We start from the raw sequence: 18,762 nt of genomic DNA on the forward strand, positions 1-18,762 counted from the left end.
CCCTAACTATTTCTGTTTATAGTGGGTTTTTTACTTTATTTTGATGATTGGCAGCTGTCACACATTTCTCAACATGCGTTTAAAAAACGCAAACGCATGAAAAAACGCATGTAAACGCGTCAAAACGCCGCGTTTTTTTCACCACATGCAAAAACGCATGCGTCAAAAAAACGCAGCGTTTGTACGCGTTTACATGCATTTTTTCACCATGCGTTTTTTTGCGTTTTTTACCGCAAAAACGCACCCAAAAAAACGCAAATGTGAAACCAGCCTTAGTGCAGAAAAATGACTTTATTGCAAAAACATTTAGATTTGTTTAATGGCAGATTACCAAATATTTTAACCTATAATTACGGAAAAATGTGAAAACAAAATCTGCTTCTTAGACCTGTTGTATTGTTATTTCACCTGTATTATTAATTACACATCAGACGAAACAATATTAACTGTGTATTGATGACGCCTTTATACACACACACACACACACACTCTCTAGCTGACAATGCACTTGTAATATTGGCGTATACTGTTTTTCATAGTTCTGTACTATACTGGGAGCACATGTCCGTCAAGTTCAGCCTTTCTCAGACCCAGATATGTAATGTTGTGGGATGACATACTGCAGCATGCGGTGTGGAAAAAAAAAGAGCATTGCTGTGAATTATCCTTCAAGCAACCGCTAAGGGGAGTCTATAGCTGGACCTCCCTCCATGGTTACCATGACAACATAAGGGAGCACAGTCTATCAGGAGAAGTGTTCAGCTAAAGCAGGTGTCGTATTCCTTATCCAGCTCTCTCCGAGCCCCGGGATCCTAGAAGTGGTGATCCATTTCCCTCTATTTCCCATGCATTATCCGCTTGATCCCTTCTCATAAGCGCTGCTCAGCATCCTCTACGAAGATGGTTCATCACTCCGGCTCTATACAATGCTTCAAGCAGCAGAAAGGTCAGTGGGATTTTCCTTTTCCCCTATGATGTGAGCTCTGCATGTCCTTGTGCAGCATGTGCTACTGATGCTGGTAATTGCAGGGAAGCCAGTGTAATGCAGATGTGTGGGAATTCATCCTCCTCCCCGGCCCATAGTACAGTCCGAAGGAAGTGGAGAGGAAAGGCTGCTGCCGCTAGTCGCGATGATTCACCCAAACTTGTGCAGTGACATTATCCTGCAATTAAAACTTACTGCATTGAAAGTTCTGCAACCCGACACACTGTGCCGTCCCTGCCGCGCGCGCAAGACCTGGTTAACCTGTTCACGGCCTTGTAGTCTATCTAATCTATTCTGATACTCCGCACAGTATGGTTACTTGCTACTAGTTCGTAGTTTCCATGTGCACTTGTAGGGCTACGCGTTTTGTTGTATGTTCGCTTACGACAAATTAAGAATGACGATGTTGTCAATAAATGGTCCGTAATTGACTGTTTTACTAGGTACAATAAAAAAGTAATAATAGCAATAACAATATAGTGCATTGGTTTTATTGTTGTAATTTTTAGAGCTACATTGCTTGCTATGATGATGATGATGAAAATAATGTATTGTTTGTAATTATTTCCTGCCTTACAATAAGTAGATTGTAGAGCTAAATAATACACTTATAATAGTAATGATAATACTATCATTAGTAATAATATTTTGAACCTAATCTTACCAAAATGGTAAAACAAAGTGCTGTGACATGTGCTAGAAACAAGTACAGGATTATTATTATTATTATTATTATTATTATTATTATTATTATTGTCATTGTTCTCTTTATTATTTGTATTTATTTATGTTTGTATTAATATTTTAGAACTAATAAATGTTAAGGTTAAGCAGTTTCAAAATTACTACTAAATATTGTAGCCAATTCTCTTTGTGCCCAATGAGACTTTTCAGAAAGTGCCCCCTCCACATCCTGCAGGTCTCTGAACTTCCAGGACATAGCTGTATGATAGGCAATAGACGATCATTATTGAAATTGGCACCTGATTGCAATAAAGAACCACAGAACCTACAAAACTATTATCACCAGCTTAGTCATGGTGTTTAATCTGAGGATACGAATACGTGTATTGACACTCATGCGTGTGCGTATATATATATATATATATATATATATGTATATCTCTGCACTATGTTCTGGCAAGCATGTGCCTTGGGACTAGTTTCTAGTAGGGTGCCATGAAGTAACCCTGCGCTAGTCGGATCGCTTACATTCACGTCTAGCGCATCATGCTGCATGTTTGTCCCTGGTGGATGAAAGTCTAGCTATGACAGGCTTCATGTTATAAATATGTGCAGTCAGCCCCTCTGTAGCATAGATAGCAGCTTACTACAGTAGAATAATAATGTGACAGTGTGAGAAATCCTACAGTTTTGCCCATATACTGCAGCTTCTGTAACTGAACTGTCAACTAAGATTAGCAAAAGTGCCGTGTATTCAGAATTTACTTTTAAAGATGATCTCCAGTGTGTTTTTAAAGTGGTGATCCATGGTGATGACAGAAGAAAAGAAGCTATAGTCATCCCAGGATCTACTCACTCCAGTGCTGTCTCTCCAATGCTACATAAGCAATGATGTCACAACCACCAGTCACCTGACCGCTGCGGCCACTGATTAGCTGCTGGGTCAGGTGACTGGTGGTTGTTAGGGTGTCATCACCTCCAATCCGGTGGAGACTTACCAGAAACCCCTTAAAAGTTAACTCCTTATATTAACATATTACTTGTAGAGTACAGAATTTACTGAGACATGTCCAGATAAGTGTCAAATCCCGAAGTATAAAAATATTACAAAAAGCAGATGAAAGAGAGTGCAGCTCATGTGGTGCAATTGCCGCCTTGTCAAGCTAATGTTTTCTCTGTTGGCTCTCTCATGTACTTTATTGTATTGAATTTATACCTGCTCACTTCTGGCTCTGTAGCTGTATAGTTAAAAATAAGGGCTGTAAGTGGAAGTGGAAGTGGCTGAGACCACATGAAAAACAGTGATACACTCTAGTGAGGAGAGAGAAAGGAATCAGGCCCAAGGCATGGACTGGATTTAAAAAAGGTGGAATCTAGTACCTGTGGATCCAGCTGTGAGTGACCTGGCAGTAGTGAGATGTGTTGCTGGAGGTGTCAATGTAGAAGCCCTCAATTAGCCCTGGTGAGATGTTCCTGATGATGACATTGTATGAGAGACTTTAACGTTAGATATACATCGGTGAGCTCCTATAGTCTTACTTCTCAGGCATTTTTAGAGCTATAGCTTGTGTTGGGAAGAGGTATGCAGGATCAATCCATTGCATACAACTCAGAGATCCACAGAGTAGGTTCTAGGGCTAGAAAGTCGCCAAAGAACAGTGACAGTATATTGTAGCTCATGAGGTCCACACATCTGTGAAGTAAATCCAAGCAGCTGACTACTCAGTAGAGGGATTGAGCTGGCACTAGTAGGGAGATCCAGAGTCAGGTAATCACCAATAAGGAGTCTTGTGGAAGTTAGAAATTCATCAGCTTCCCAGTTTCCTAAGTGAAATTTTCTCTAGATATTTTCTTCAGAGTGCTGCCATGCCATAAGAGCCCTACACAGCCCACACCAAGTCTTTTTCTTTCAGAGTTTATATAAAAAATGTAGGCTGAGTATGGGTTCATAACAAATTATGGGCTCCATATTTCATATCTGTACCACACAAATCTCTTACACACCAATGGGTATGAATTTGAACAGACCCTTTATATGTTGCCACATGAATAACTCTGTGCAACTCTTACTTTATATAGAGGCACAGAAAGGTTTTATATAGAGCAGTGATACCAGCATTGGTACAATTGCTACCATTCACCCCTGCAACATTGATCACATGGCACCCAGAGGGTATCTTGGCAGCTGGTGGCCTGCTGAAGACCAACATCACTGCCATCTTGGTACTTCTGTAAAACTCATCTACACGAACTTGTAATGAATAAGGATGTCTGCTTACCACACAAAAAACAGGCCCTCACACAACATTATATACAGAACTGAAAAATGTTACAGGTCTTGGAAAAGAGTGAAAAAAGAACATTTTCATCGTTTCACCCCACTTGTAATTTTTTTGTTAAAATGAATGGTATCATTAACAAGTGGTAAAATCAGTTTGCAAGATGGTCCATCAGACAGGTCAGTATTTAATTTTTGTTCTGTTTAACAACCTTGAATTAATGTATTGATGTATATAAATGGTTATTAGTAAGTTTAACAAATTATGAAGAAATGATTTGCTTGAGGGGCCTGAAGATTTTGGCTACCTAGGGGCCTCCACAGGGTTTAATCCGGTGCTGTATTTCTCCTGCAGCTTCAATGTAAAGACAATACAGCATTTTTAGATGTTCTCCTATAGCAGAACCTGACCTAATAGAGAGCAAACATAAAATAACTTTCAACTTTGTTGAGTGAGAAAAGATCAAATTGTGCACATACAAACTGTATTTGATTTAGGTAAAGGGATTCACCAACAATATAAAACACATAAACATTAGTGAAATGTATTAAAATTCTTTAATTCTGACAACTGTACACATAATATTTACCAGTGCCAGTGCCATACTGTGTAAGCAGTGATGGTCCGACACCGATAAAGCGAATAAAACAAACCGACTGAATGGAACAGAGGTCGAATATGCACACTTCTGCTCTAATTCATTCTCTAAGGGACTGCCGGAGACAGTTAAACATAGCGCCACACATGGCTATCACCAGTAGTGATCACATGCCAATGTCGACCTGTCATTGCTGGAGCAGGAAGAACAGACCCAGTCTAGGACCCGAGAAGCATCGCAAACTAAGCAACAGGACATGGATTTTAATACACAGACCTCACTGCAGTTATTAATCTTATCTCTTTCCTGATCACAACTTTTCATCTTATAATAAAGAAAAAATGAGCAGTAATAATAAATATTTCCATTTTATTTGAAGTGATATTTACACTTTTAGAAACCATTTTATTAACTAATTATAAGAATTTGCCTTCACAAGGTTTGTCAATATCCAATAACCAAAGAGGCACATAGATCTACAAAGGTTCCCCAAGGCACAAAACTGATAAGTTATCCCCTATCCAGAGGATAGGGATAATTTAATGATCTCTGAGACCCCTAGTGATCCTAAGAACGTAGCTCTGGATCTGGAGAGCCACGCTCTACAGAGCTCTGTCTCGTATATGTAGTGATTCCACCCTTCAGTGCGGGGCTGTCTGTGCAATGATTGACAGCTTAGTTGTCCAGTGTGGTACAAAGGTGTGCTGAGCTGTCTGTGCAATGATTGACAGCTCAGTTGTTCAGTCTGGTGCAGGGGTGGGCAGAGGTGTCTGTGTTTTGATTGACAGGTCGGCCATCCAATCTGAGACCGGGAGTTGCTGAGCGCTTGTCAGGGGCTCTGAGCTTCCATAATTGCTCAGCTATTTAACTGAGCTGGCAGTCCCAGATAGCTGAAGCTATGGCAGACATCTAAGTGTGGTTTGTTCCTATGTGCCTTTTATTTTGTTCATTGATATAGCTCCCTGACCTTGGACCTCGTTCTGACGATCTGTCTGTTTAATCCCTTTGATCTGACTTGCTATCCTCTGAGTATTTTGACCTCGGACCGTGACCTGATTATGCTTTTAATTCTTCCCTCTGCTTATGATGTACCCTCCTATCTCTTGACCTCCTTGACTATCCCGACTCAAGGTTTGTCCATGAGAAGTGACTCAGCTTCACAGTATAAAGCGACGGTGCACATGCTCAACATCTGCTCCATTCGTTGTCTATGGCAGCAGTACCCAACCTTTCTTACCTTGAGAGCTACATTCAACACTGAGAGATGTTTGCAAGCCACACCCAGTGCCCCATGTTCACCAGAGTAATGACATTCAGAACCAATCATTACCATTATGATGATAACCAAAGCATCCCCACCTTGTTTCTCCGTTGCAGTAAGGCGGTGTACTTACATTCAACGGTTCCTACCCCTTTTCTGTATTCCCATATCAGGCACTCACTACATTATTGCATCCAGATTTATGCAATAATATCATCCTATCACCAGTTTGCAATATTTATTTCTCTCCTCCATCCCCCTGTCAGTATGTCAGTATATGCACATCCATATCTATAGTTCTCTGTGAAACTCAATCTGAAGAACTCTTCATAGTTCGCTTCTAGACCTAATGCTAATGTATCAAGCAGGCAGACATTTGTGAGAAACACATCTTGAGCCTGTGAGCCCCATGTAGCCCTTGAGCCACAGGCTGGGGACTCCTGATCTATGGAATTGTTGGAAATAGCCAAGAACAGCTCTTGATTATTTTTGGCAGACCCATAGACAATGGATCAAGAGTCCCTTCTGCTCCATTCAGGAGAGAGCGCTGCAGAGCCATGTACTTGATACAGCTTGGGGTCGGTTCCCCAGCAACGTATTTTTGGAATAACTCTTAAATCAAGACTATTTAATTAATGTTCTTTTTATTTACAAAGACCGCTTTGTAATATATGTGCCTTTCTTGAACATGTCGACATGATCACTTTAAATTCTTAATAAAGGAAACATGTTGTAGAGACAAAGTCATCAATCACATATTGGCTCTTCATTGGGACAATGCTATTTTACGCATGAAATCTATAATGAGGAGACACAATGCATGGAGTCGGAATGACACTTAGCGACATACTTGTGGGTTTCCTATGTGGATCATTAGAGAGGGGGAAATAACGCCATGAATGTAACATGCAAGACATTATCATTATCTATAGTCTATATTACAACTGTGTATGTGGAATAGCCTGAAGATTTTATTATCTTATGGTGACAAGCACCATCTCTGTGCTAAAATATTTGATGATACCATATGTTATTGTATTCTGTACTACTTTCAAACAGGACGGTAAAAGCTGCTCAGTTGCTCATGCTCTGCTGTCTGCTTGTTCCAGTAATGTCTATGAAAGCTCTGAATGTTCAAGGGTTGGCACATCATTTGTCAATGTAACACAGAATAGGTCTAAAAAAAACAACTTTTTTTCCCTTGTGTGGTTTGTACGGGATATCAGGCCATAAATCAAATCTGTCTTACAGTAAAACTGTCATTGTTGCCCAAGGCAAACCAATCAAAGCTCAGCTTTTATTTTACAGAAACAATTTAGGAATTAAAAGTACAGGCCGGAGCAAGCTGCCCCTCCCTCTGTGGCGTTAGGCGAAGGCCAGCATGACATGGGTGTGGAGGGGGAGGGGATACGTCAATGGGGTGGGTTATGCAAAGGAGGGGGTTTTATAGGGATAGTTAGGGAGGGGTTTGGCCAGTTCCCTCTCCGAAATCACCGTGAGCAGTACCACCCGCCCACCCTTGTGGAATTGGTATAGTGGGTGGGTCCTAAATTTTGTTTTGGGTCATGGTGACCAGCGGTTGGGGGTCCTTGAAGTTGGTGCTAAATTGCTCTGGTGTCCATCAGTTGGTGTTATATTTTGGTTCTCTGGTCTGGTGATATTGGGGGGATTTTGCCTATGTTTGGATGGATCCTCGGGGTTTGAGTGGACATTGGTACCCTTAATGGTTATTTGGTGCTCCCATGCCAATGGGGTAAGAGCTGGGAGTAAGTTATGGTCGGTTTTTGTACACAGTTTTTTCTGTATGGTTAATCACAAGATTTTCAAGCTTCAAGGACCCATCCCGGGTGGTTATTTATTTACTGGTAAATATTTATTTGTTATAATAAAGGCTGCTGTGGCCAATATTATCCAACTTTGGTGTTAATTAGTGATGAGCGAATATACTCGTTACTCAAGATTTCCTGAGCACGCTCGGGTGACCTCTGAGTATTTTTTAGTGCTCGGAAATTTAGTTTTCATGACTTCAGCTGAATGATTTACATCTCTTAGCCAGCATACGTACATGTAGAGATTCCCTAGCTGCCAGGCAACCCCCACATGTACTTATGCTGGCTAACAGATGTAAATCATTCAGCTGCGGGGATGAAAACTAAATCTCCGAGCACTAAAAAATACTCTGAGGTCACCCGAGTAGAGTTGAGCGACCTTGACCTTTTTAGAGTCGAGCCGGTTTTCGCGAAACCCGACTATCTCAAAAGTCGGGTCGAGTGAAATCGGCCGATTATGACGTAAAGTCGGGATCGACCGAAACACGAAACCCAATGCAAGTCAATGGGGCAGCATAGTCGGCTGTGAGTGGGGGCCAGGAAAACACCTAGAGTGCCCATTTTAATGTCAAAACCATCCATTCTTCTTAATGAAGCTTGTCAAGCGTAATTTACCTTATAATAATTGGAAGGCATTTGAAATTGGGGGTCATTTGGCTAAAGTTGTGTGGGGTAGGGCTGGTTCAAGTAATTAGTGGGCCCAGGAAATCTGGACCACGTCACGGCAGTGGAGCAGGGAGAGGTAAGTATTTCCCACCGGCAGCAACACTTTTGCGTACTATGGGAGGCCCTGTGCCAGTGACGTCGCCAACTAGTATTCCTCCCCCCACCTGATGAAGGAACCTGCACTTTCATCTGCACCTTCCTCTTTGTCCCCGTGTAAGGTGGTATGGTATGCGGGAAGAGCAATCTGACTTTCAGCAGGGTCACAATGTTGTTGTGTAGCATGCACGGGGAATGTTGCGTTATGGGTCAATGTACCAGCAGACTCATCTATCACTGGCTGGGCAATGGGCACGATGAAGTGGAAACACAGATATAGGCCCAAAGAATAAAGTGGGCTAAATGCAGTTCAAAATTAGTAACACAGGAATAACCAGGGGGCATTGCAGTGGAGGACAACTGGAATGAGAGGCTGACACAGAGAGTAGGGCCAAATCAGTAAGTAGTCGAAATGCAGTTCAAAATTGGCAACCGTAGTAAACAGGCGGCACAGCTTTGTTCAGTGGAGGAGAACAGCAAGGAGTGGCAGACACCGATAGTAGGCCCCAAACCAACTAGTACGCCAAATGCAGTTGTTCCATTTAACCACAATTTAATGAGAGCCTGAAGATAGAAGCTCAGGAAAGGCAACCTGGGGAACACCTTGGAGTGTAACACACCATCTCTCTCCACCCCATACCCATTTTGTAGGCCTAATGCAGTGTACTTTTCTACAACTACTAAACGAGAGTCGGAAGACCGAAGCAATGGCAAGGAAACCTGGGGAACACCTTGGAGTGTAACACACCATCTCTCTACACCCCATACCCAATTTGTAGGCCTAATGCAGTGTAGTTTCCAAGAACTACTAAACGAGAGCCGGAAGATCGAAGCTCAGGAAAGGCAACCTGGGGAACATCTTGGAGTGTAACACACCCTCTCTCTACACCCCATACCCAATTTGAAGGCCTAATGCAGTGTAGTTTCCAAGAACTACTAAACGAGAGCCGGAAGATCGAAGCTCAGGAAAGGCAACCTGGGGAACACCTTGGAGTGTAACACACCCTCTCGCTACACCCCATACCCAATTTGAAGGCCTAATGCAGCGTAGTTTCCAACAACTACTAAACGAGAGCCGGAAGATCGAAGCTCAGGAAAGGCAACCTGGGGAACACCTTGGAGTGTAACAAACCCTCTCTCTACACCCCATACCCAATTTGTAGGCCTAATGCAGCGTAGTTTCCGACAACTACTAAACGAGAGCATGAAGATCGAAGCTCAGGAAAGGCAACCTGGGGAACACCTTGGAGTGTAACACACCCTCTCTCTACACCCCATACCCAATTTGAAGGCCTAATGCAGTGTAGTTTCCAAGAACTACTAAACGAGAGCCGGAAGATCGAAGCTCAGGAAAGGCAACCTGGGGAACACCTTGGAGTGGAACACACCCTCTCTCTACACCCCATACCCAATTTGAAGGCCTAATGCAGCGTAGTTTCCAACAACTACTAAACGAGAGCTGGAAGATCGAAGCTCAGGAAAGGCAACCTGGGGAACACCTTGGAGTGTAACACAACGTCTCTCTACACCACGGAAGGGCTGATTCTTAGGAAGGAAGGCTGTTGGAAATAAGCATTGCGCGTCCGAGGGTGATTATATTCTTATTAGGTATATACTCACCCTCGGACGCGCCCTGCTTCTTTATTTGGAATGAATGTTTATTTGCAATGTGGTGTTGACTTTCTCTATTATTTTGGTAATTAATGATTTTATTATTTTCATTGTTTTGCATCTTCTCGGCAATAATATAAAGAAGACGTGACAGGACAACACTCGGTGGATGCCATATGTGTGTTTTCAATTTAAAAAACCTTTCAGTTAACTACTTGCAGGAGAAAGTAATTGTAGCTGGTGGCCATTTTTAGTACTGTACCAGATTTTAGTTGTGTGTTTGTTTTTAATGTTAAAATGTCTGCATTTGATATCTCACCAGTATTTTCTTTTTTATAAGCAAAATACTTATTTTTATATTTTCTGATGTTGGTTCCAGGGGTACACGGGCAGCAGTGCCCTGGTCAGTGTAGTAGTAGTTGAAAGAATGGACCGCAGACAGGCATCGAAGGCCTAAAATAAAAAAATTGGGCTGGCTGTAGGCAATTTTAAATTGGTTCCAGGGGTACACGGACAGCAGTGGTGTGGTCAGTGGAGGCCTAGTGGAAGGAGTGACCGCAGACAGGCATCGAAGGCCTAAAATAATAACACATGGCTGTAGGCAATGTTAAATTGGTTCCAGGGGTACACGGGCAGCAGTGGTGTGGTCAGTGGAGGCCTAGTGGAAGGAGTGACCGCAGACAGGCATCGAAGGCCTAAAATAATAACACATGGCTGTAGGCAATTTTAAATTGGTTCCAGGGGTACACGGGCAGCAGTGACCTGGTCAGTGTAGTAGTAGTTGAAAGAATGGACCGCAGACAGGCATCGAAGGCCTAAAATAAAAAAATTGGGCTGGCTGTAGGCAATTTTAAATTGGTTCCAGGGGTACACGGGCAGCAGTGGTGTGGTCAGTGGAGGCCTAGTGGAAGGAGTGACCGCAGACAGGCATCGAAGGCCTAAAATAATAACACATGGCTGTAGGCAATTTTAAATTGGTTCCAGGGGTACACGGGCAGCAGTGGTGTGGTCAGTGGAGGCCTAGTGGAAGGAGTGACCGCAGACAGGCATCGAAGGCCTAAAATAATAACACATGGCTGTAGGCAATTTTAAATTGGTTCCAGGGGTACACGGGCAGCAGTGCCCTGGTCAGTGTAGTAGTAGTTGAAAGAATGGACCGCAGACAGGCATCGAAGGCCTAAAATAATAACACATGGCTGTAGGCAATTTTAAATTGGTTCCAGGGGTACACGGACAGCAGTGGTGTGGTCAGTGGAGGCCTAGTGGAAGGAGTGACCGCAGACAGGCATCGAAGGCCTAAAATAATAACACATGGCTGTAGGCAATTTTAAATTGGTTCCAGGGGTACACGGGCAGCAGTGGTGTGGTCAGTGGAGGCCTAGTGGAAGGAGTGACCACAGACAGGCATCGAAGGCCTAACATAACAAAAATGTCAATACAATGGTATTGTCAGTGGCAGGCATTGAAGGATGTCAGCGCATAGACTAAACATTGGTGGAGCTGTGAGATAATTTTGCAAGTGGTAGAGCACTGTTTGAGCTGGGGTGGGGGGAAACTGTCTTGTGGCCGGCGGTACAGGCCCAGGGCCCCTCATATTACAACGGTGTGTCTGACGTTGGGTGCGCACCACCACCGCCAGAGACACTTTATTGTACTAGGAGGGACCCAGTGGCAGTGCCGTCGACCAAAAGCGGGCTCACCCACCTCTTCAGACAAACTGCACTCTCACGGGTGCTGTCGCCAAGTGTCGATACCACGGCCCCGTGTGGGGAGTTTGGCCATTTAGTGAGGTGTAAACATGTCGTATGCTGGACAATCAGATGCTGAAAATTACGAGATTGGAAAACTCATTCAGAATAGTCCACAGGCAAGACCTTTTCATAGGAAAGCTAGGTGTCAGCCGGGCAAGGTGGGGCAAAAGATTTCGAAATCCAGTTGTGGTTCATTTTAATGAAGGTTAGATCATCTACATTTTGGGTAGCCAGACGAGTCCTTTTTTCTGTTAGTATTGAACCTGCAGCACTGAATACTCTTTCTGATAGGACACTAGCTGCCGGGCAAGCAAGCTCCTGCAATGCATATTCTGCCAATTCTGGCCAGGTGTCTAATTTTGATGCCCAGTAATCAAATGGGAATGACGGTTGAGGGAGAACATCGATAAGGGATGAAAAATAGTTTGTAACCATACTGGACAAATGTTGTCTCCTGTCACTTTGAATTGATGCTGCAGTACCTGTCCTGTCTGCGGTCATAGCAAAATCACTCCACAACCTGGTCAGAAAACCCCTCTGGCCAACGCCACTTCTGATTTCTGCCCCTCTAACTCCTCTGGTCTGCTGGCCCCTGCAGCTCGTGTGAGAACGATCATGGGCGCTGTGTGCAGGGAATGCCAGAAGCAAACGGTCAACAAGAGTTGATTGTTTGGTTGCTAATATTAGTTCCAAGTTCTCATGTGGCATTATATTTTGCAATTTGCCTTTATAGCGAGGATCAAGGAGGCAGGCCAACCAGTAATCGTCATCATTGATCATTTTAGTTATGCGTGTGTCCCTTTTGAGGATACGTAAGGCATAATCCGCCATGTGGGCCAAAGTTCCAGTTCTCAAATCTGCGGTTGTGCTTGGTTGAGGGGCAGTTTCAGGCAAATCCACGTCACTTGTGTCCCTCAAAAAACCAGAACCCGGCCTTGCCGCGCCACCAATTTCCAGTGGCCCCGGAAAAGCTTCCTCATTAAAAATATAATCATCCCCATCATCCTCCTCGTCCTCCTCCTCCTCTTCGCCCGCTACCTCGTCCTGTACACTGCCCTGGCCAGACAATGGCTGACTGCCATCAAGGCTTTCCTCTTCCTCAGCTGCAGACGCCTGATCCTTTATGTGCGTCAAACTTTGCATCAGCAGACGCATTAGGGGGATGCTCATGCTTATTATGGCGTTGTCTGCACTAACCAGCCGTGTGCATTCCTCAAAACACTGAAGGACTTGACACATGTCTTGAATCTTCGACCACTGCACACCTGACAACTCCATGTCTGCCATCCTACTGCCTGCCCGTGTATGTGTATCCTCCCACAAAAACATAACAGCCCACCTCTGTTCACACAGTCTCTGAAGCATGTGCAGTGTTGAGTTCCACCTTGTTGCAACGTCTATGATTAGGCGATGCTGGGGAAGGTTCAAAGAACGCTGATAGGTCTGCATACGGCTGGAGTGTACGGGCGAACGGCGGATATGTGAGCAAAGTCCACGCACTTTGAGGAGCAGGTCGGATAACCCCGGATAACTTTTCAGGAAGCACTGCACCACCAGGTTTAAGGTGTGAGCCAGGCAAGGAATGTGTTTCAGTTGGGAAAGGGAGATGGCAGCCATGAAATTCCTTCCGTTATCACTCACTACCTTGCCTGCCTCAAGATCTACAGTGCCCAGCCACGACTGCGTTTCTTTCTGCAAGAACTCGGACAGAACTTCCGCGGTGTGTCTGTTGTCACCCAAACACTTCATAGCCAATACAGCCTGCTGACGTTTGCCAGTAGCTGCCCCATAATGGGAGACCTGGTGTGCAACAGTGGCAGCTGCGGATGGAGTGGTTGTGCGACTGCGGTCTGTGGACGAGCTCTCGCTTCTGCAGGAGGACGAAGAGGAGGAGGAGGGGGTGCGAACGGCTACAGCCAATTGTTTCCTAGACCGTGGGCTAGGCAGAACTGTCCCAAACTTGCTGTCCCCTGTGGACCCTGCATCCACCACATTTACCCAGTGTGCCGTGATGGACACGTAACGTCCCTGGCCATGCCTACTGGTCCATGCATCTGTTGTCAGGTGCACCTTTGTGCTCACAGATTGCCTGAGTGCATGGACGATGCGCTCTTTAACATGCTGGTGGAGGGCTGGGATGGCTTTTCTGGAAAAAAAGTGTCGACTGGGTAGCTCGTAGCGTGGTACAGCGTAGTCCATCAGGGCTTTGAAAGCTTCGCTTTCAACTAACCGGTAGGGCATCATCTCTAACGAGATTAGTCTAGCTATGTGTGCGTTCAAACCCTGTGTACGCGGATGCGAGGCTAAGTACTTCCTTTTTCTAACCATAGTCTCATGTAGGGTGAGCTGGACTGGAGAGCTGGAGATCGTGGAACTAGCGGGGGTGCCGGTGGACATGGCAGACTGAGAGACGGTGGGAGATGGTATTGTTGCCACCGGTGCCCTAGATGCAGTGTTTCGTACTACGAAACTGGTGATTCCCTGACCCTGACGGCTTTGGCCTGGCAAAGAAACCTGCACAGATACTGCAGGTGGTGCGGAAAATGGTGGCCCTACACTGCCGGAAGGGATGTTGCGTTGCTGACTAGCTTCATTGGCCGAGGGTGCTACAACCTTAAGGGACGTTTGGTAGTTAGTCCAGGCTTGCAAATGCATGGTGGTTAAATGTCTATGCATGCAACTTGTATTGAGACTTTTCAGATTCTGTCCTCTGCTTAAGGTAGTTGAACATTTTTGACAGATGACTTTGCGCTGATCAATTGGATGTTGTTTAAAAAAATGCCAGACTGCACTCTTTCTAGCATCGGATACCTTTTCAGGCATTGCAGACTGAGCTTTAACCGGATGGCCACGCTGTCCTCCAACAGGTTTTAGCTTTGCCACGCGTTTTGGGCAAGATACGGGCCCGGCAGATGGAACCTGTTGCGATGTTGATGCCTGCTGCGGCCCCTCCTCCTCCGCTTCAGAACTGCTGCCGCCTGCACCCTGTTCCCCCAATGGCTGCCAATCGGGGTCAAGAACTGGGTCATCTATTACCTCTTCTTGTAGCTCGTGTGCAACTTCGTCTGTGTCACCGTAGCGGTCGGTGGTATAGCGTTCGTGATGGGGCAACATAGTCTCATCAGGGTCTGATTCTTGATCAGCACCCTGCGATGGCAATGTTGTGGTCTGAGTCAAAGGACCAGGATAGTAGTCTGGCTGTGGCTGTGCATCAGTGCACTCCATGTCAGATTCAACTTGTAATGGGCATGGACTGTTAACTGCTTCACTTTCTAAGCCAGGGACGGTATGTGTAAAGAGCTCCATGGAGTAACCCGTTGTGTCGCCTGCTGCATTCTTCTCTGTTGTTGTTTTTGCTGAAGAGGACAAGGAAGCGACTTGTCCCTGACCGTGAACATCCACTAACGACGCGCTGCTTTGACATTTACCAGTTTCACGAGAGGAGGCAAAAGAGCTAGAGGCTGAGTCAGCAAGATAAGCCAAAACTTGCTCTTGCTGCTCCGGCTTTAAAAGCGGTTTTCCTACTCCCAGAAAAGGGAGCGTTCGAGGCCTTGTGTAGCCAGACGACGAACCTGGCTCCACAGCTCCAGACTTAGGTGCAATATTTTTTTTCCCACGACCAGCTGATGCTCCACCACTACCACTACCCTCATTACCAGCTGACAATGAACGCCCCCGGCCACGACCTCTTCCACCAGACTTCCTCATTGTTTTAAAAACGTTACCAAACGAACGGTATTTGTTGCTGTCACACAACTTACACGGTGAGCTATAACTTCAGTATGATTTAGCTACCCCTTTACAGGTGGGTGAGACCACAACGAAAATCAGCCACAATGTTACACACTCTGTTGTTGTTGGCAACAAATGAGATGGCACACACGCAGGACTGTCACTGAAGCGCAAATGTAAATATTTATCTCCCACTGATTTGTGTTTGTTTTTTTTAAAAGGGAGACTTCAGAAAAAAAAAAAATAAAAAAAAAATTATTTTTTACAGAAGAATTTATAAAACAAATAAAATGAAATGATTGTTTCAGGGAGAATTTAGGAAAAAAAAAAAAAAAAAGGCTTTGTAGGGCCCACTGAGTGAGAGAGGACGCACACAGGAGTCAGGAGTGGCACACAAGCCCAGAGGCCAATATTAATCTCCCACCGATTGATTTAGTTATTTTTTTTGGTAGATTTTGGAACCCAAATCAAGCAAAAAAATTAATAGGCTTTCTATGGCCCACAATTGGGGAGAGAGAGAGAGATGGCACACCCAGGAGTCAAGACTGGCACACAAGCAGAAGGGGCAATATGAATCTCCCACAGATTTTTTTTTTTTTTTTTCAGGGAGACTTGAGAGAAAAAAAAATACAAAAAAAATGATTTTTTTCAGGAATAATTTAGAAACCAAAGAAAATAAAATGATTGTTTCAGGGAGAATTTAGAAAACAAATAAAACAAAAAATAGGCTTTCTAGGGCCCACTGAGTGACAGATGACGCACACAGGAGTCAGGAGTGGCACACAAGCCCAGAGGCCAATATTAATCTCCCACTGATTGATTTAGTGATTTTTTTGGGTAGATTTTGGAACCCAAATCAAGCAAAAAAATTAATAGGCTTTCTATGGCCCACAATTGGGGAGAGAGAGAGAGATGGCACACCCAGGAGTCAAGACTGGCACACAAGCAGAAGGGGCAATATGAATCTCCCACAGATTTTTTTTTTTTTTTTTTTCAGGGAGACTTGAGAGAAAAAAAAATACAAAAAAAATGATTTTTTTCAGGAATAATTTAGAAACCAAAGAAAATAAAATGATTGTTTCAGGGAGAATTTAGGAAACAAATAAAACAAAAAATAGGCTTTCTACGGCCCACTGAGTGACAGATGACGCACACAGGAGTCAGGAGTGGCACACAAGCCCAGAGGCCAATATTAATCTCCCACTGATTGATTTAGTGATTTTTTTAGGTAGATTTTGGAACCCAAATCAAGCAAAAAAATTAATAGGCTTTCTATGGCCCACAATTGGGGAGAGAGAGAGAGATGGCACACCCAGGAGTCAAGACTGGCACACAAGCAGAAGGGGCAATATGAATCTCCCACAGATTTTTTTTTTTTTTTTTTTTTTCAGGGAGACTTGAGAGAAAAAAAAATACAAAAAAAATGATTTTTTTCAGGAATAATTTAGAAACCAAAGAAAATAAAATGATTGTTTCAGGGAGAATTTAGAAAACAAATAAAACAAAAAATAGGCTTTCTAGGGCCCACTGAGTGACAGATGACGCACACAGGAGTCAGGAGTGGCACACAAGGCCAAAGGCCAATATTAATCTCCCACTGATTGATTTAGTGATTTTTTTCAGGTAGATTTTGGAACCCAAATCAAGCAAAAAAATTAATAGGCTTTCTATGGCCCACTATTTGTGAGAGAGATGGCACGCTCAGGACTGGCACACAAGCCCAGAGGCCAATATTAATCTCCCATTTATTTTTTTTCCAGGGAAAATTTATAAACCCAATAAAAAAAATAATAATAAATAGGCTTTCTATGGCCCACTATCTGAGAGAGAGAGATGTCACGCTTAGGACTGGCACACAAGCCCAAAGGCCAATATCAATCTCCCACTGATTGATTGATTGATTTTTTCAGGTAGAATTATGAACCTAAATCAACCAAAAAAATAAATAGGCTTTCTATGGCCCACTATTTGTGAGAGAGATGGCACGCTCAGGACTGGCACACAAGCCCAGAGGCCAATATTAATCTCCCACTTTTTTTTTTTTTCCAGGGAAAATTTATAAACCCAATAAAATAATAAAAAAATAGGCTTTCTATGGCCCACTATCTGAGAGAGAGAGAGATGGCACGCTTAGGACTGGCACACAAGCCCAAAGGCCAATATTAATCTCCCACTGATTGATTTATTGATTTTTTCAGGTAGAATTTAGAACCCAAATCAAGCAAAAAAATTAATAGGCTTTCTATGGCCCACTGAGTGAGAGATGGCACACACAGGAGTAAGGAGTGGCGCACAAGCCCTGAGGCCAATATTTTTCTCCCACTGATTGATGTTGTGATTTTTTCTGGTAGATTTTGGAACCCAAATCAAGCAAAAAAATAAATAGGCTTTCTATGGCCCACTGAGTGAGAGATGACACAGACAGAGATGGCACTCTAGCAGAAATGTCAATCTTAATCTCCCACAAAAAAAAAAAAAAAAAAAAAAGGAACTGTCCTTCAATTACTATCTCCCTGCAGTAATCTCAGCCAGGTATGGCAGGCAGCAATAAGGAGTGGACTGATGCACAAATTAAATAAAAAGTGTGGACAAACAAACAAGATAGCTGTGCAGACAGGAAGGAACAAGAGGATTTGTGCTTTGAAAAAAGCAGTTGGTTTGCACAGCGGCGTACACACAGCAATGCAGCTATCAGGGAGCCTTCTAGGGCAGCCCAATGAGCTACAGCGCTGAGGAAAAAAAAAAAAAAAAGGAGCTTCCACTGTCCCTGCACACCGAAGGTGGTGTTGGGCAGTGGAAATCGCTACAGCACAAGCGGTTTTGTGGTTAATGGACCCTGCCTAACGCTATCCCTGCTTCTGACGAAGCGGCAGCAACCTCTCCCTAAGCTCAGATCAGCAGCAGTAACATGGCGGTCGGCGGGAACTCCCCTTTATAGCCCCTGTGACGCCGCAGACAGCAAGCCAATCACTGCAATGCCCTTCTCTAAGATGGTGGGGACCAGGACCTATGTCATCACGCTGCCCACACTCTGCGTTTACCTTCATTGGCTGAGAAATGGCGCTTTTCGCGTCATTGAAACGCGACTTTGGCGCGAAAGTCGTGTACCGCATGGCCGACCACGCACAGGGGTCGGATCGGGTTTCATGAAACTCGACTTCGCCAAAAGTCGGCGACTTTTGAAAATGTTCGACCCGTTTCGCTCAACCCTACACCCGAGCGTGCTCGGGAAATCTCGAGTAACGAGTATATTTGCTCATCACTAGTGTT

At 44.1% G+C, this 18,762-nt stretch overlaps 1 protein-coding gene across 2 annotated transcripts in view; it reads left to right on the top strand.

Annotated features, from left to right (window-relative positions):
• Positions 1-721: 721 nt before the first annotated feature.
• ANO3 (anoctamin 3) overlaps positions 722-18,762 on the top strand; it is a 745,314-nt gene continuing 727,273 nt past the window's right edge. The window contains exon 1 of one of the 2 annotated variants that reach the window (XM_069740331.1): positions 722-946. In XM_069740331.1, coding sequence (XP_069596432.1) covers positions 901-946 — 46 coding nt within the window. In that variant the 5' untranslated portion in view covers positions 722-900. The remainder of the gene's footprint in view (positions 947-18,762) is intronic. The other variant, XM_069740330.1, reaches the window with a different exon arrangement.

This window comes from Ranitomeya imitator, chromosome 9, assembly GCF_032444005.1.
Source record: "Ranitomeya imitator isolate aRanImi1 chromosome 9, aRanImi1.pri, whole genome shotgun sequence".
In the NCBI taxonomy this organism is placed as follows: domain Eukaryota; kingdom Metazoa; phylum Chordata; class Amphibia; order Anura; family Dendrobatidae; genus Ranitomeya; species Ranitomeya imitator.